This window comes from Haematobia irritans, chromosome 1 (genome assembly GCF_050003625.1).
Source record: "Haematobia irritans isolate KBUSLIRL chromosome 1, ASM5000362v1, whole genome shotgun sequence".
In the NCBI taxonomy this organism is placed as follows: domain Eukaryota; kingdom Metazoa; phylum Arthropoda; class Insecta; order Diptera; family Muscidae; genus Haematobia; species Haematobia irritans.
In genome coordinates this window covers 150,794,728-150,813,014 of record NC_134397.1, presented here as the reverse complement: position 1 = coordinate 150,813,014, position 18,287 = coordinate 150,794,728, and the positions used below count along the sequence as shown (strand labels likewise).

At 34.1% G+C, this 18,287-nt stretch overlaps 1 protein-coding gene and 1 long non-coding RNA gene across 2 annotated transcripts; both read left to right on the top strand.

The window, feature by feature from the left end:
* Nucleotides 1-2,475: 2,475 nt before the first annotated feature.
* Nucleotides 2,476-2,954, top strand: LOC142242778 (uncharacterized). The gene is made up of 2 exons (XR_012724182.1): nucleotides 2,476-2,704; nucleotides 2,772-2,954. It is a non-coding gene; the product is annotated as an uncharacterized LOC142242778 (long non-coding RNA).
* Nucleotides 2,955-4,918: 1,964 nt separating this feature from the next.
* Patr-1 (Protein associated with topo II related - 1) lies at nucleotides 4,919-17,452 on the top strand. The gene is made up of 5 exons (XM_075291923.1): nucleotides 4,919-5,071; nucleotides 5,537-6,491; nucleotides 8,374-10,010; nucleotides 10,074-10,319; nucleotides 10,582-17,452. Exons 1-5 carry the CDS (start codon nucleotides 5,033-5,035, stop codon nucleotides 10,858-10,860), a joined length of 3,156 nt encoding a protein of 1,051 aa, XP_075148038.1. The 5' UTR covers nucleotides 4,919-5,032; the 3' UTR covers nucleotides 10,861-17,452.
* The last annotated feature ends 835 nt before the right edge of the window (nucleotides 17,453-18,287 follow it).

Sequence of the window (18,287 nt, the reverse complement as noted above, 5' to 3'; positions counted from 1 at the left end):
AATTAAAATTACAAATGCTTGTAGTCGAATTATCAGTCAACCATGTTTCAGACAGTAGTGCTATGTCTATCTTGTTAGTCTCAAGAAATAATTCCAAGACATCTTTGTTCTCTCTCTTTCTCAGGCTCTGAATATTCAGTTGTAAAATTCTCATCTTTTCTTTAACAATAATAATACAATGAAAAAAAACAAAATTACACTGAGAGGCTAGTGGCCCCCCCAGCTTTTATCAACTCGACGTCTTGCGTAGCAAAAAAGCGATTCATATCTTGATGAAGATCTTGAATGAAGTTCAAATGGTCTCCTCCGGAGCCATTTGCGCCCACAACAATGTAATTATTTAATTTCTTAGCTAATTCATTTATAGCTCTCTCAAAACCAGATGTCTTCAAATTCTCCGCTGCAATAATACCTACACCGTTTGGAGCTTTATACGTCTCACCTTCTTGTAAAGCAGCCTGGTGCTCTTTTTGTGTCCTTCTTGCGTTAGCCTCCTCTCGTTCCTTATTTATATTCAGTTTGGCGACTCGCGCAAACGAAAATTGTTTATGAAGATCTTTTGCTGCATCAAGATTGTTGCTCACATTGCTGTTATTAGCGAAAGGCTTAAAGTTCGGCTTGTGCCGAATGGGGGGAAAAGCCACATCAAGATTTTGATCCAAAATATCAAACCTATTCGAAAAAATGGCAGAATATTTAGATCTTGCCTCTCGGATGGATAGATTCTCAACGACCATGATTTTTTTAATTCTAAAAGCCTTTTCCCTTGCAGGGCAGTCGCGGCTATTGGAAGGGTGCGCCAGTCCACAGTTAGAGCATGTGATCGGGTTACTGCAATTATTCGGGTCAACCACTTCGTGGCGTTGGAAGCAAATACGACAATTAGCAGGTGATTTGCAGTGATCTGCAAAATGGTTAAATCGGAAACACCGATAGCATTGACCAAAGGGGATAAAATGGTGTACCCTCAATTTTGCACCACTATAGTCAATAACCTCTGGCAATTTGCGCCCCTTGAAGATGACCTTCACTCTCCTTGTATTTATGGTCTCTCCTCTTTCTTTTCTAGTCATTCGAATAATATCCAAAATCGTTGTCTCATTGGTTTTTAAATCCTCTTTTAGCTCCTCTGTGGAAATTTCTTCCGGTACATTATAAATAACTCCTACTATAGACACGAAGTGAGCCAATATTCTGGCCTGATATCCACCTTCACTTAAACGGGCATCCTTCACGAAGTTATTTGCCGAAGCACCATCTTTGAAGACAACTTTCACTCTTCCATACCCAACTTTAACAATTTCCAGAATATTGGGTATATTTAACGTTTTGAGGAATCTAGCCGCAGCCATGGTGTTAATCGGCTTTCTTTCGTTGCCAGACGTAAAAGTTTCTAAAAACGTTAAAAAGGGGCCTTCGCTTGTTGCATCATATTCATAAACACGGCTAGAATTAGTCAGCATGGTCGATTGGTTCACCTGAGAACCTCCAGATGTTTTAACATCACGGCGACCCTCTAATCTCGGTACCTTAGTGCCTTGCTTGTCCAGACTTTCCTCTCTTCCTCCTAGTTTATTCCGGCTTCTAGATCTGCATCTTCGCCCAATGTCCGGTGGTGGTGGAATTGGCGGGACATTTGCCTCAGTCCCATTCGGCATTTTTACCGCCTATAAACAAAAATCAGCAAATACACCTTGCCAATAATAGGTAACAATTTTTCTTTTCCAAATCAAAAAGAAAAGAGAAACCAAATAGATAGAATTTCACAATCTTCTTGATTTCGAAAAACCGCAGTGATCAAGTTCCGTGAAGCTCAGCCTTGAAAAAACACAACCTTGCTTGACGAACGACGCTCACGAATGAACTTAATTCATTTAATACGGAGGCTAAATTATAACTAACGTTAATCAAATAAAATCAGCTGCTTAGAGTTGCCATTGTTAATGTAAAGAAATTTGCAAGTGATGATAGTTATTATATCGATATCTCAAAGACAAAACACTAATCGATTACGTCCGGATAAACTTATAGTCTGCAAGGCGCATTACACGTGAAGATTTGTGCGCCCCAACCAGAAAAATTCAAAGTGGTTTTGATTTTATGCTAATGCGCTTTACACTCTATCAGTTATTCCGGACCAGTGCTGCCGCTACTACTTCAATAAAAGTGTTTTGCTTCATTTTCACAAAATTTACTTCGTCAATCCTTCTTCCAAAAATCTGCTTCACTTTTTGTTCTGCTTCAAATTTTTCCGCATATTACCTAATTGTTTTTCCTCTTCCTTTAATTACGATGAACATAGCGGTTTAATCATTGACTTAACTTATAATTTGCACAATACATGGGATATGTTCGACACGAGCACTGTCGTCCGGAATAACTGATAGTCTGTAAAGCGCATTAAGGTTGAGTTATACGCTTTACAGACTAACAGTTATTCCCCTGCCAGCATTTCAAAGTTCCATTTCATCTTCATCGCTACCACAGACTCGTAAATGTCACTACAACCATCCTACTGTGATGGGGGGCAGCATTTCATAAAGTACAAAATGTACTTCATACATGTATTTTGCCATCACTACTTTTACAAAAGCCATTTTATTTTTTGTGAAACGCCAAGCGCAACCATCTTGTTATATTTTATTTAAATAAAAACGAAAATAAAGTTCTGAAAACATAGATTTTACGCTTAAAATTGTGAAAGGTATATTGGTGAACAATTTTTGATTTTCCAAATGGAATAAAGTGATTGTTTTTCAAATATTTTACAGACACGCTGCCTCCATCGAATAAAAACACTGGCTGATAGACGCTGCAACATGTAACTCGCTACTTGTAACTCTACCTCATCATTAATGCAAAAAATTATGTTAAATGTGATGTGATAGTGGTATAAATGTTATATTTTTAGGAATTTGTAAATAATTAATCAAATTATTAAATATCTAAACAAACGTGTTTTACTCGACCACAATGATTCTTTTACCACTATCTTAAAATTTGCTTTTTCTGATTGTTTGGAGGGTCTCTTATTGGCGTCGTTCTAAATTGATCTATAAAGGCACACCCAGAAAACAAATTCGTTGCCTCAACCGAATTATTTGCCAACCGAAGCAGGTGGTTCCATCAACTATCAATGATATCTGTCAGCACAACTAACATTTGGCAATTGTAACTACATGGTAGTATGTTGGATCAACTTTGCATTGGTTGTCGCAATTTCATATTAATTGTTTTGTTTGTTGGTGCAACCGCCCTCGATTTTCTTTACTATTATCCTAATCAAATTCCAATATCAAATGAAAGGGCAGATTATATTGAGATTTTATTAATTTATTACAAGATTTACAATCATAATAAACTACGAAAATAAATACAAAAGGTGCTAACAACAAAGGCGTTTGATCTACATATATGTGAGATCAACTTACATTACAATTTACAATTTTTTATAGGTAATGTTTGTATACCAATGACAGATGGTTATTAGGTTGCAATTATGTGGTCAAACTACAGAACCTAATTCAATATGTACTTGCCAGAAATTTCTTCCTTAAGCCTCCAGATATAAATATAGATCGACTTAGACTCTTCCTGTATTCTTAATACAATAAAAAAGCTCGCTTGCCGTAAAAGAATTTGTGTTTGTTGGTGTATGAAGCCTGCAATTTTTATGGAAACTTTTGTAATATTCATTTTTTATAAATCGGTGCGATACTTACCTGAAGGCAACTTCTTTTCTATGGGATAAAATTTATTCAATGTATTGCGGACTATTATCAAGTGAATGTTGTTCCCCGTTTTGCAAATTTTGTAGCGTCATACCATTTACCATGTCGATGTTGATATAAATATTTATTTGTTGCAACAACTACCTTACGCCCGTCCTATAATTGAACTAAGATTCTATTAGCATACTCAACTTTTGGTTGTACCAAACATTTGTTGATTCCCATGATGTAAGTCTAACTATGCTGGTGGTTAGCTCAACAATTTTATGCAGCATAAAACCAAATTTATCGGCATTGGTTATTATAACCAATTGAATGGTTATGGGAATTTCGTTTTGATCCTGTGAACTTTTTTATGGTCGTGTTGAATGTATAATGGGGAAAATAATCAAAACATTGTTCTTGTAACAAAAAATAAGTTACTGACATAATTTCCTCATTGTAATTATCGAGTTACAACCAACCATTTCTCTGGGTGCACCTAATAATTGCACTCATGCGAAACCTTTTTGTAGTAACTTGGCGTGGTACAACTTCTCAATAGTGACGGCGCTTTTCCGACGAGTTTTTGATATCGTATATGATTGTTTTCAACGTACTGGGGATTCTCAGAAGCGCCCCCAAATTCAAAAAATGTTGGCAGGGTCCGGACGACAGTGCTCGTGTCGAACATATCCCATATATTGTGCAAATTATAAGTTAAGTCCGAAGGCATAATCGATACTGCTGCATGTTTATGGGATCGATAACACATTTACCGATTATTTAGTCATCGCCGACAAGTCGTATCGATCCGACACACTGTAAGATTCTTTACAAACACCGACATTCCGTCCGGAATAACTGATACTCTGTAAAGCGCATAACATACCATGCGTTAATGCGTCAGTTGATTGAAGTGTTGAATTTTCTCTTTGAAACCAACAGTTTTGTTCGAGTGCTTCAAACTGAAAAAAATCGACCCTTCAATCAACGCATGGATTAACGCATTTTTTGTAACTCAAGCTTTATAAGCTATTTACATATTCATATAATTATAATACTACCAATACAAATTTATCCCGTTTCGCAAAGCGGCAGTAAATCGTTATAACTTTCGGTAACCGAAATTCGGTTTCGAACAGGCCCTCATTTCCTTTATTTCTCTACTTTTCTTTGTTAATTTTCAAAAGGCTGGCAACACTATATATGCTGTTCGGACGTGTAGTTCGTTTTTAGCGAAGTCCATATGTGATGAATGTGGTTGGGTGACAAGTCATGACAATTTCAATTTCTTCGCATAAAATAAACAAATTTTATAGATGGAAAACTCATTTTTTGGATTTGATACCTCTATGCCGGTAAGTAATAGTGCCACGAACAAGGAAGATATATTATAATGAATGCACGATGTAAGCTTATGCCGAAATTACTGCGTAAAAGTTTTGTTGTTTTTGGCCTTAAAGCAGCAGTGAAAAAATTTGGTATGTTTTGTTAGTACTTGTGGACGCTACTTTGAGGTTCCACGGCATCAACTTCAAGGTGTTTGCAGCAACATGAATTGTTCGCCGATGGTCTATTTTGGTAATGCCATGAATATGAATAAATTTGTTTCTTTAGATGTGAAATTTTTCTTCAGAAGGGGGAAATGCATTGTTGCAAGAATGTTAACTTGACTATTGATAACGATTAAAAGCCCCAGTATGTATATGAAACTTCAAATGTCTGGACATTAACCTGAATTTCCATTGAATTATACGGGACACAACTTTTACACGTTATCCATTTCCAACTTTATCGTTTACTTTTATTTTGTCTAATTTTAGTTGGACGATGATGGCGGAGGAAGAATTGCTGAACCTTCTGAGGAAGAGTATGATGCGTTAAATGATGAGACCTTTGGGTCTGCCATAAATGGTGATTGGGAAGAGGTGCATGAGAACCTAGTCCGCATGGGGGGTGATACTGATGCTGAGGGCGATGCTTTGGAAAGTAGTGGGCATTTGGCAAGTGGAGGTTATAAGGGTGCCTCCACGGCATCGATGAAAAATTCATCCCGCTTACAACGAAGATCGGATTCCGATTTAGAATTGAATTTATCGGGCATGAAGTTGGACGACGTCGACATAAGTAGTTATGGTGAATGTGAAAATAGTGGTAGCCTCTTGGGCGACTCTGTCAAAATGGACCCAAGCGTTTGGTCATTGCAGCCGTCAAGGGAACATCATAATCAAAATGACGCTGGGAATATGAATTTAATGAATCGTATGCACCCAAACCCGGCCGATTTTTTACGAGAACATTTTCATAATCCTTTCAACAAGCCCCCTCATCAACAACATAGTTCGCAATTGTCACACCAACAGCAAGGCCACTTTCAAATGATGAACTCTCAAGCATCGCACCGACATACACCTATAAATACACCCCATCAATCGGGCTTACCCCTGGGTATGCCACATCTTTCTCAGATGCAACCAAATCAACCACAAAGTGGACCTCCTAAGATTTGTACTCTGGAAGATATTGAGAGAAATTTGATAATGCAACAGACTTCATCAAAACCAGAGCAACAGCAGCAACAACAAATTCAGCCTCACCAACAACAAACAGAACGTAACACTCAAGGAATGGACGCCGTAGGCCAACAACAACGATTACTTAATGAGGCGCTTAAACATGCCTCGAAAACACCAACACCAATGCAACAGCAACAACATCAGCAACAACAAATATTAGCACAACAACAACAACAGTTAAATAATAAAATGCAACAAAAAGGTAAGTGCCGTTTTTTTTGGTAAAAAGTCTATAGACTATATATTTTTATTTTTTATTGGAATTGGTTGTAGTTTCTTTATTTTAAAGATTTAAGTATTACTAATCATGTATTAAAAAATACATTAATTTTAATAAAAACGTCAATCGCTACTGTTTGTCAAACAAATTTTTACAAACTTTCAGGTTTATTGTAAACACTGATGCCCATATTCAAAACAATTTATAAGCAGTTTATCGAATGAATTTATATGGCAAAAGTAGGCTTGAAGATTTCTTAAACTTTTTTTGTACATGGGTTTTGTTTTGTAAAATTGTACTAGTTTACAAGAAATTGTCGGTATTTTAAAAAATATTTAGTTCACCAACCATCAGCTACGCCGTCCAAAATGTCTTCTATTTGTGACTGCCATTGGGAGTAACGAATCCTAAACTCTCATAAAGTAGGGCTAAGGAAATGAAACAGTTTTCTCCTCGACAATAAACTTATATGAATATTTTTGCGATTTTTGATCAAGATAGTATATAAGAACTTTTTACTCGTTTCTATCTACTGTCTGCCAAGATCAACTTAGATTTTGTGTAATACATAGTTCGTCATATTCAAATATGACTTTTTTAATGCATTCCAAGTGAAGGCCTAATGTATATAAGGAAATGTGTTCAAGTACATAGTGCAAAGCTTGATATCTTTTTTTAATTAACACTCAATTTTGTCGGCATTTTCCAAACAGGAAAATTCCCAAACCTGAGCTACGTAAGACTGCATTGCTCCAAAAACGGGTGAAGTCAAACTTATTGGCAACTTGGTTAGCCCAGGTAGTGTTTAACATTTTTATCATTTTATATTTTCCGAAGGACATGTGAGAATGAGAATACTTCTTTGGTTTTCCTTTTATAACGTCACACATTCCCCTTTGCGAAATATTATTATTTCCGACTTGTCCATGTTAACATGTAAATTACACATCTTCTCCTAGGTCATCTATGCATAATGGAATAAGCAAAATTCTACAAACGTTTACCGCTGTTAACTCGATGGCCAAACAGTGTTCCAACCTGTCTGAAATATGTTTTTTCGAGCCCGTCAAGTTTGGACACAAAAATGAGTCATACTGAGCCTAATAAGTAGATGGCAGAGAGGTTCGAGTTATGGGTCGGTGCGTTAGGTTAGGTATAGTGGCTGCCTAATATTACCGGTTTATTGTATTACCACAGTGGTGAACTGCACTCTTATCACTTAGTGCTGCCCAATTTCAAGTTTAGTTCAATTTTTATACTGGAGTTCGAACTGCGTTTCACATTGCTGTGAAACCACTTAGAGAAGCTTTGAAATACTCAGAATTGTCACCAGCATTACTCAGTGGGGGATAATCCATCGATAAAATATTTTTGGTGTTCACCACGGTGGCTCCGGTGCGATGAAAAAAAAATGGGCGTTTTTATCCTCAACTCACCTTCAAATCATAATAATTCGGTAGAGTATAGCTATGTGATCACTCTCCGACGGATTGGGAAGTACTCACCTTCAAATCGTTATAATAATTCGGTAGAGTATAGCTATGTGATCACTCTCCGACGGATTGGGAAGTATTCACCTTCATTAGAGCACTTTCACGGGGAGACTAAGCCGCATCAAACTCTATTCTGAACACATCTTAGACAAACGAAAGAGTCAAATCCACTGGCAAGATGTATAAGGTTTCAGTCTAGAAATGGAGACATCTTTTATCAGTCTTATCAGTTTTCTCCTTCTCTACATAAAACTTCCCAAATAATCAACTAAATGTTTGTCTATGATTTTATACAAAATAATTAATGTTGCTTGTATTTGTGTGTGTATAATGTTACTCGCGAAATCCGCAATAATAATGTTTTATTTCAGGTTCTTCTGGCTTTCCCAATCAAGCTCAACACCAGTCGCCACCAAGACCCTCTAGTAATTTCGCAAATAACTTGGCACAACATCCATTGGGTAATTTATTGCAGCAGCAGCAACAACAACAACAAGGATCGCTAAACGCAAGTGGAAACCGTTTCTTTTTTCCCCCAGCTGGGCCACATCCACAGTTGCCACCACATCCATTACTAAATCAACATGGTATGCCAAATAATTTTCCCAATCAACGTCCACTGCCGAATCCGCACCTACCAGTCGCTCTCAATAATTTTGCAATGCATCCGAATTTTAATGCAATGCGTGCAGCGGCAGTTGCTGCTGGTATACATCCAGCTACACTTTTGGCCCAACAACAACAAGCAGCAGCAGCAAATCGAATACCGGGACATCCTAATCCTTTAATGCTACTAAATAATCAGAGTTCATCAAACTCCTCTTTTAATATGTTCAATATGCGTTTGGTGCAGGAAATTCAACAAAATCATCCATTGCTACAAAATTCCGCTCGACAGGCTCAACAGATGCATCAGAATCCAGGAGGTCAAAACACTCTTATGAATATGCAACAACATCAGCAGCATATGCATCAACGAGCCAATATGGGAGGTGGCGGCGGTATTAATCAAAAGTTAAATCATAACATGCGTCGTGATGGTACAGGAAATGGAAATTTACCCAATGAAGAATATGACGAGTATGCAAATCTTATGAGTACACGTGATAAACATTGGCTGATTGGCATACAATTGTCGCAATTGAATACGGATACACCATATATCGACGATTACTATTATACTGTTTATAAAGAACGCAAAGTGGCACAGAATGGTAGTCTGCGTCATAGCCAAGCTCACAAGGACAACCAGCTCAATCACCCCTTAACTCAGCCTAAGGGTCATGCCCAGCTTATTCTAGTTCAGTTGGGCAATAAAAATGGCACTCGCAATGGTCAACAACGTGAGCGCCGCAATTCGGAAAATCACAACAATAACCAGGACTTGAAATTGCCCATGTACGTTTTTACGCCATTAAAATTTGAAAATTCATTAGGAAAATTGCAATATGGCAGTGTAACTGCTCCTCGCAAAATTATCGATGCAGAGATAATGGGCAATGAATCATCTTCTGCAAATGCTGTGGGCAATGGTGAAAATGCCATCAATGCTAATGTGGGATCATCAACTACGTCTGTGGCCAATAATGGGGGAGCGGCTGGCTCAAAAAGGTCAGAGACGCCAACATTGTCGCAAATTCCTAATGCGGCTGGTGGCGGCATCAATGATCTCAGTTCATCCACTACCCAGCGAAAATCACGTTATATCCTATTACATATTGAGACTTTATACCGTGTCCTTCTAAAGTTGGACGATCTGAACAATCCCAATGCTATAGCCACAATTTTAATGAAAAAGAAGAAAGAAAGTGAACGCATTGCGGCTATGGAACAATTAGAGAATGCCAATAAAACACCTGAAGAACGAGCAGCAGACACCGCTACAAATCCATCACTCAGAACAAAATTTAATTATGAAATTGAAACAAAAGAAGCACTAGTTGAAAAAGTTGTTGCTGGTCTACAGCATGATAAAGTTGTGGCCATGATGAATGTTCGAAAAGGCAAAGTATGTACAATTTTTTTGTTGTAATTGAATTATTGACAAAATTTCATTTATTTTCCTGCTAAGGTTTTGATACGTCGCATTATGCCTTACATTGAAGATCACGATGCACGTTGGAATGTATGGATAGGAGTTTTTCATTCTCTTCAGAATGTATATAAAAAGGATCGCGAGGATAGTGAAGGAATACTGTACTCACTCTACCCGGAGTTTAATAAGCAAATTAAATCGGCCAATTTCGAAACTATCGTAAAAATTTCATCAGCCATCACTTTAAATGACAAAAAGTCAAATGGGGTATTTTGTAGCAAAGTAAGTATTATCCATCATTTGTTTTAAATTTTTTTTCAACAATTTGAAATTTGAAAGTAGCACGATCTAGAAAAGACTAACAACCTATGGTGTGTGAGTTGTTATTCTTTAAAAATATCAATATTAAAAAATTTTGTCAAATATTTGGTATAGGGTCAAATTGTTTGAATATAAAAATATATATAAAATAGATATGCTGCATATATTATATAATTTGAGTTCTAATGCTTTAATATCTTTTTACTTCCTTTATATCAAATAGTTTGGAATATCATCACTTGTTTGTTTAATATTGCAAGCAGAAAATATATACGATAAAAATGATGACGCTACTCTAACAGAACAGAATAAAAATAGTTGGCGCCAATTTCTTGATCAAGTAGCAACTTCATTAAATCGCACCATACAAAATCAAACGATTTGTGCTGCCATTGAATCGGACTCTATACAACCAATAATGAATCATTTCGCACGATTTAAAGATTTGAAGTTGGACTCGCTGTTAGCACTTATTACAGAAGCAAAACAACAGATCAACTAAGAAATCTTTTGTTTTTTTTTTCTTCGAACTTAGAAGAGAAGAAAGCAAAAGGGAATAACAGTGTACAGGCACATGAGACATCAATATATATATCACAAAACTCTCCCTTTAACCAATAACACTTATTGTGCTACAGGCAAGTAGTATATTTATACAAAGTTTTTTGAAACAAAAATGTAGGACTACATTATAATGGAAGAAACAGAAAGAATACATCTAAGCACATTTAATGAATTTGAATTTCATTTTTACAAAACAAAATCGCATTTCCATTCGAGCAACAGCAATTTGCAAACCTCCAATAACTTTGGGCTTCATGTCCTTCTCTCTCTCTCTCTCATATGCTTCAAAAGTCTTTATTTTGGAAATTTATATTGTTTACTAAAGGGAAACTATCGATGATATAAATGAAACAATTAGATTACAAAAAAAAATATTTTTAGTTTATTATCAATACTGCTTTATATTTTTCTTTTTTTGTTTAGAAATCCCATTCTAAGTTAATTATTAAAAAAAGTGTTTCTTCTCAGTTTTATTGATTTTAAATATGTAAGTTTTTAGTTACCTTGTTCTTTGTTCTGTATGAATAGGCTTCCTTCAAATTTATAAATTTCAAGTTTCATCGATATGACTTCATGTTGGTGCTATATATGGCATCAGAAAGCGTTAAAATAATTTATTTTGTACTTTTTCATAGAAAATGGCAAACATATATATACATATACATAGATACACTACATACATACATGCATATAACTTACGTAATTTGCGTTTTTAACTATGTTTATTTATATTGGTGAATATACATAATATATACATATAGATACAATATTTTTATTTACACTTTTTTTTAATTTCATTTTAGCCTTATTTTTCGGTTTTTCTATAAAATTAAGTTTGTGCATATTTTATTTTTTTCCTTTTTCGGTGTTTTGTAAATATTTGTAAACACAAAACCTTAGAATTTAGGATCTAAATTTTTATTAAAAAAAATGCAAAATAATAAAATAATTGAAAAATAACGTGTATTCAAATATAAAAAAGGAATAATAAAAGAACAACTAAACGAAAGGAAACAAAAATTTAAAATAAATCCATTCTGTGAAAAAAATATGCGATTTGAATATTTTATTGAATAAAGTAATGAAAAAAATTTTAATAGTATAAATACAAACATTTAAAGAAATCGCTATACTAAAATAAATTTACATATACGCATGCGTAGGGCTCATAATAATTAAACTTGCTTTTCCATTTTACGTTGGGTATTTTGGGGCTCATTCATAATATTTTTCATTCTATTCTATTAACATGAATGGATGTAATCAAATCAAAAAGAATAAGGAGATTACAATACTAAAATTAAATAAAGTTTAATTTTTATGAAATTAAGGTGGGTGCAATGTTTGCAAGTCGCTTCGAAAACCAGTTTAATTTTGGGCTTACTTCTTTAAACTAGACGCGACATAATGCTTCACTTTTCATCCTCCCAGATTCTCTTTAAAAAAACGACATCAAAGTAAAACATTTTCAAAATAAATCCTATTTTTCAAGGTTTTTACCCTTAAGGTGAGTATTAAGTTCAAGTTTAGCGGCTAATTTTCACTAAAATGAAAACTAAAGCAGTAAAAAAAAGTCATAAAATTATACATAGTTGTTGCAGATTTCATTATAACTTGATGGGGAATATCCATATAACTTGATGAGGAATATCCATCAAGTTTGTATTCCTTTAAATGGATTATTAAAGAGAAGTAATCGTGAAAAAATGACTATTTTAGCGGCTAAACTCGAACTGAATACCCACCTTTACATATGTTAAAGTGAAGTTTAAACACACTTTTACAATATTAATTTCTTCGATAAACTGTATACAAATTGTTTTGAATTCAAATTGACCTTGGTGGCATTTTTGAATTTTTTCCTTCCCCTTAAAACGTCGGGACTTTTTGCGGTTGTTACATTTCAATGACAAAATGTAAGTGGAAAAGTAAACATCATTAATTTAAAGATTTTTATAAAATCAAGAATGTTTACGGTTTAATTGAGCACACTTTGCTTTGCTGGAAAGACATTAAACTTTAACGGAAAGACTCGACTGATTATTAGTTTTAATAAGTTTATTCAATTGATTCGTATTGGCTTTAACGTGTTTTATTTGACTCAAAATGTATGACATTTTATATTAATTAGAATTTCATTCGAAATCGAGGTTGAAGTGGAAACTATGATATTCGGGTTTTGCCGAAGTCGTGCGGTTGTTTGTAAAATATCCAATTTATTTTCCAATTCATATTAGTTACATGGTATGGCAGTATATGTAACTACTGCCAACCTTTTTGTGCCAAATCATTCAATATGTTACACCCTAAAAAAACAGTTTTTATAATTCTGGACACTACTCGTGTTATTTGTCTGCTCATCGAAAATCTCTATTAATTTTCTATAAAATAAATTATAATTATGCACAATACAATCAGTTCTTTGTTTTGGATGGAAATTGTATGATTTGTATGACATGTCTTGTCCTCCCAAAGAAATTTGAGCCAATCGTATGTGCAATTGAGTGTAGTGGTTATGCTCAGGGTACACCAATAGGCCGGTATTATGTTTTCTTTTTTATTCCATTTTTTTTCTGGGAGGAATAAATTTTGTTTTCGTTTATATTTTAATTATTAAAAAAAAAATGAAAACGAGAGAATAAAGTGATTTTCAAGCGGAAACCCTTATTAGTTGAGTTAATAATTTTAACCCCTGTGTGATGGATCACAATTCTCTCTGGCAAATTAAGTTGGTTGGATTGCTTATGTGTTTGCAGAGTACTGTTGGCAGGGAGAAATTACAGTAATAATTTAAATCAGCTGTCTTTATGACGCCAGCGGATGGGACTATCGCTCATTGTGAAGTTCATATAAAAATGTAATGGTTTTAGATGTTCGTAAACATCGGGTAATATCAATTTTTTTTTATTTTTATTTTTTTTTTGTTGACTTATTCAGCCGATTATTTATTTGAATTTATTTAAAATAATAATAAATTATAAAATTAATTACAAAATTATTAAAAAAGATAATTTCAAAATTATTTAAAAAATAATTAGATTTTTGACCTAAGATTTGATGTACATCGTCATTTCCATATCGCAGCTCTATTCAAAGCGTTATCTTTACACGTTGATTAAATTGCAGACTTTTTGCAATATCATACCACTGTAAGAAACCTGGTTACAATATAAGATTAGACAAGTTGTACTATTTTTTCATTGTTTTATTGCTTAACAAATATAAGTTATATTTTGGAGCAATAGTCATTAAATTAGTCTTGTTTTCTTAAATACTTTTTTTTTGCAAATAACAGGTTGGCTGATAAGTCCCCGGTCTAACAAAGAAAAACACTTTTTTTTGTCAAAACTCGTTTTCATTATTCAACATAGTTCCCTTCAAGAGCGATACAACGATTATAACGATCTTCCAATTTTTTGATACCATTTTGGTAGTACTCCTTCGGTTTTGCCTCAAAATAGGCCTCAGTTTCGGCGATCACATCTTCATTGCAGCCAAATTTTTTCCCTGCGAGCATCCTTTTGAGGTCTGAGAACAAGAAAAAGTCGCTGGTGGCCAGATCTGGGGAATACGGTGGGTGGGGAAGCAATTCGAAGCCCAATTCATGAATTTTTGCCATCGTTCTCAATGACTTGTGGCACGGTGCGTTGTCTTGGTGGAACAACACTTTTTTCTTCTTCATAGGGGCCGTTTTGCCGCGATTTCGGCCTTCAAATGCTCCAATAACGCCATATAATAGTCACGGTTGATGGTTTTCCCCTTCTCAAGATAATCGATAAAAATTATTCCATGCGCATCCCAAAAAACAGAGGCCATTACTTTGCCAGCGGAGTTTTGAGTCTTTCCACGCTTCGGAGACGGTTCACCGGTCGCTGTCCACTTAGCCGACTGTCGATTGGACTCAGGAGTGTAGAGATGGAGCCATGTTTCATCCATTGTCACATATCGACGGAAGAACTCGGGTGTATTACGAGTTAACAGCTGCAAACACCACTCAGAATCATCAACACGTTGTTGTTTTTGGTCAAATATGAGCTCGCGCGGCACCCATTTTGCACAGAGCTTCCGCATATCCAAATATTGATGAATGATATGACCAACACGTACCTTTGATATCTTTAAGGCCTCTGCTATCTCGATCAACTTCATTTTACGGTCATTCAAAATCATTTTGTGGATTTTTTTGATGTTTTCGTCGGTAACCACCTCTTTCGGGCGTCCACTGCGTTCACCGTTCTCCGTGCTCATTTCACCAAGCTTGAATTTTGCATTGTTGATTTCCCTGGGGCAGAGTCCGGAAACTCATTATATTATCAAAACACGAAATTCCTTTTTTTTCCATTTTTTTCACAATAACAAAAGTTGCTTCACAAAAGACGCTCTATCTCACAAACTAATTGACTTATAGACGTCAAATTTTGGCACGAATCATTTGAAGGGTGGTACTATATAAAAATAATATGCATTTAATACTAGCGACGCCATCTATGTGTCAGACCGGGGACTTATCAGCCAGCCTGTTAGTAAAAAAATTATTTTGGGGGAAAAATGAGGAACAAAAGTCCGAAACACAATGAATACAAGCGGGCGTATGTTTTATTTGCTTTAAAGCGGCTTTATTTTTCGCTTCATAAACAAATTTATATTTTCAATTACAAACCAGTAAGCAACAAATATTTTTAACGTCAAAAACAAAACAGCCTACCAAAGCCAAAAAAGTTGAAATATTTTAAACTTCTTTTGACGCTTCTGCGCCAAGCCTTCATTTATTGTGTGTCGTCTCATATAATTACATGTGCTTCAACTTTTTTCAAAGCAAAGAATAAAGTGAAGAATTAAGCGGCGTGTTCATTGTGTTTCGGCCTAAAAGTTATCAAATGAAGCGTATTTGAATTTGGGTGTTTAAACCGGTGTATCGGGTATGATAAAATACCGGTGTATGATAAAATCAAATCGTTTTAAAAAATGTATACAAATATTTCAAAACCGCAAACATAGCACTCACAAGATAATGGGTGAATATTACAAATGTACCAAATTTATATAGATACACCATTGAGAAGTTCGGGCAGATGAAAAATTTTCCGATTGCCTAGAATATTTTGTAATTTTTTAAATCACTGGATAATTTTTTTTTATTCCTAAACATACAGATTTGACAAGTTTTTTTTTTAATTCAAACAATAGTCTTTTAAAAGCTTTTGTATTTAAATATATCTTAAGCATTTCGTTTTATTAGGAACAATTTAAAGTTTGTATAAGAATAAGGCTTCATTTTGGCTCCAAATTTTCAAGTATATTTTATTTTTTAATTTTTTGTCCTATAAAAAATTTAATTATTCATTATTCCTACATCATTAATATACATTAAAAAAAACAAAAACATTGTACTCTTATGAAATGGAACTGTTTATCAACGTTTTGTTACAACACCAGAAAATAGCAATAAATAGGTAACAACTAACAACACAAGCCCTAGGCTGCACCATAATATTATGTACTTTTATTTTAATAATACTTTTAAATATGATAAAATTTAAAATAAACTCCCAAATGGTTTGCAGTAATATGGATGAATATTTGTTTAAAAAATCCCAACTGCTAATAATAAATATAGATTAAAAGATATAATCATTTTATATAAGCATAAAATATTTAATAAAAATTATTACCGAAAAGCAAAAAAAAAACAGAAAACTAAATAATAATAAAATATATATTTATAAAACTCTAATTAAAGAAATTATTTCTGGTAATCGGCATACAAGTATATTACATAATATACAAATTATTACATTTTTTAAAATTTTTTATAACAAATTAAAATTCAATATTATCTAAATATATATTGTGTTTATTTCTTTTGATTTTTTCATCTAATGTTCATGTTAACTTGTATCTCTCTGCATGTGTGTACGAAGGTATAGATTTTAGCAATAATACTGCTGCGCACTTCTTTAAGCTTAAGATTATATATAAAAGAACAAAACACAAAAAAACAACAAAAACAAAAAAAACGCAAAAATTAGAAATATTAAAAAACCTAAAGATAATATAAAATATTTACTCAATTTTTTTTTTTTTTTTGTAAAAAAAACTTTTCTATTAAGAATTTTACTTATTTTAGTTTATTTGTTTGCTAGTTTCGTTTTCTTTGAACGCTTATTCATTAAATGTGTGTTTCCATTTCGAAATTACTTTTCGAAGTTTTTAACTGGGAGAAAAACAAATAACAATAACCCAACAATGATCCTTCAAACAAGATACAGTTTTTAATAACTATCAGTTAAAATTATCTTTGTAATCCTGCATACAACATAGTTTTATTTAAATATCTCGTTTCGTGTCAACATACAACACACATGCATATACACAAAACCAAACGTAAAAAAAAAATCATTAGCAATTGTAAAAAAAAAAAAACAAAAACAATATGATGCATAAATTCAAATTTCATATATCACTGCAGATAACAGAAATTATTTTGACAGGTTTTAATAAACATTACAAAAATCCCCAAAGACCTAAAACTTAAGTGGTTTTATTTAAAATATTTTATTCAAGTTTAGAGCAAAGACGAAGTGATATGTCCATTTAGTTTTCAAAACTACATAAAATCAGATGGCATATAATAACTTATCATATGTCAGGTGAGTACATCGTTTAAATTTCACAAAAGGTCGAAAGTTCGGCTAGGTCGAATCTTACGTACCGTACACCAGAGAGAAATTGTCCATAATCCCTTTCGTATACGTGGGTTGCCTTTTATTTGGAGGGATTGGATATCCTTAGTGTTGCAATCGAGCTATTAGTGTTGTATACAGCAACTTAAAAGATTCAACTCGCCCAAGGTTAGGTTAGGTTAAAGTGGCAGCCCGATTAAGATTCAGGCTCACTTAGACTATTCAGTCCATTGTGATACCACATTAACTAAAAGTACCTATTACATATGGGCACTTCTAGTTTTAACCGCTGAACCTTCTTGATAATTTTTTTTGGTTGAACCAACCAGATTGTTCCAAAAATATTATCAGACTGCTTAAGTTAACGTTTTCCAGATCCGCCAGTAATCTGAAGCTATATGCCCCTAAAGTTTGCTTACGCCTTACACAAAATGCAGGACACTCACACAAGAGGTGTTTTATTGATTCCTTTTCCTCCGCATCATGACAGCTCATACAATAGTCATTATACTTCGCAGCAATAGTTTTTGCAAAATCGCCTATCAGGCAGCGACCCGTTATAGCAGATATCAGAAGTGATATCTGGCGTCTCGAGAACACTAGCATATCTAGTGTGCGGTTTAAGTTTAAATGGGGCCATATTTGCTTGGTGTCATTACAACCCTTGCAATTCTCCCATCGA

Bases quoted from the DNA above. Each gene is read 5' to 3' on its own strand.
- Patr-1 (XM_075291923.1), top strand. From the start codon at position 5,033: ATGGAAAACTCATTTTTTGGATTTGATACCTCTATGCCG. The intron at 5,072-5,536 runs GTAAGTAATAGT...GTCTAATTTTAG, and splicing joins GATTTGATACCTCTATGCCG to TTGGACGATGATGGCGGAGG. The intron at 10,320-10,581 runs GTAAGTATTATC...TATATCAAATAG, and splicing joins ATGGGGTATTTTGTAGCAAA to TTTGGAATATCATCACTTGT.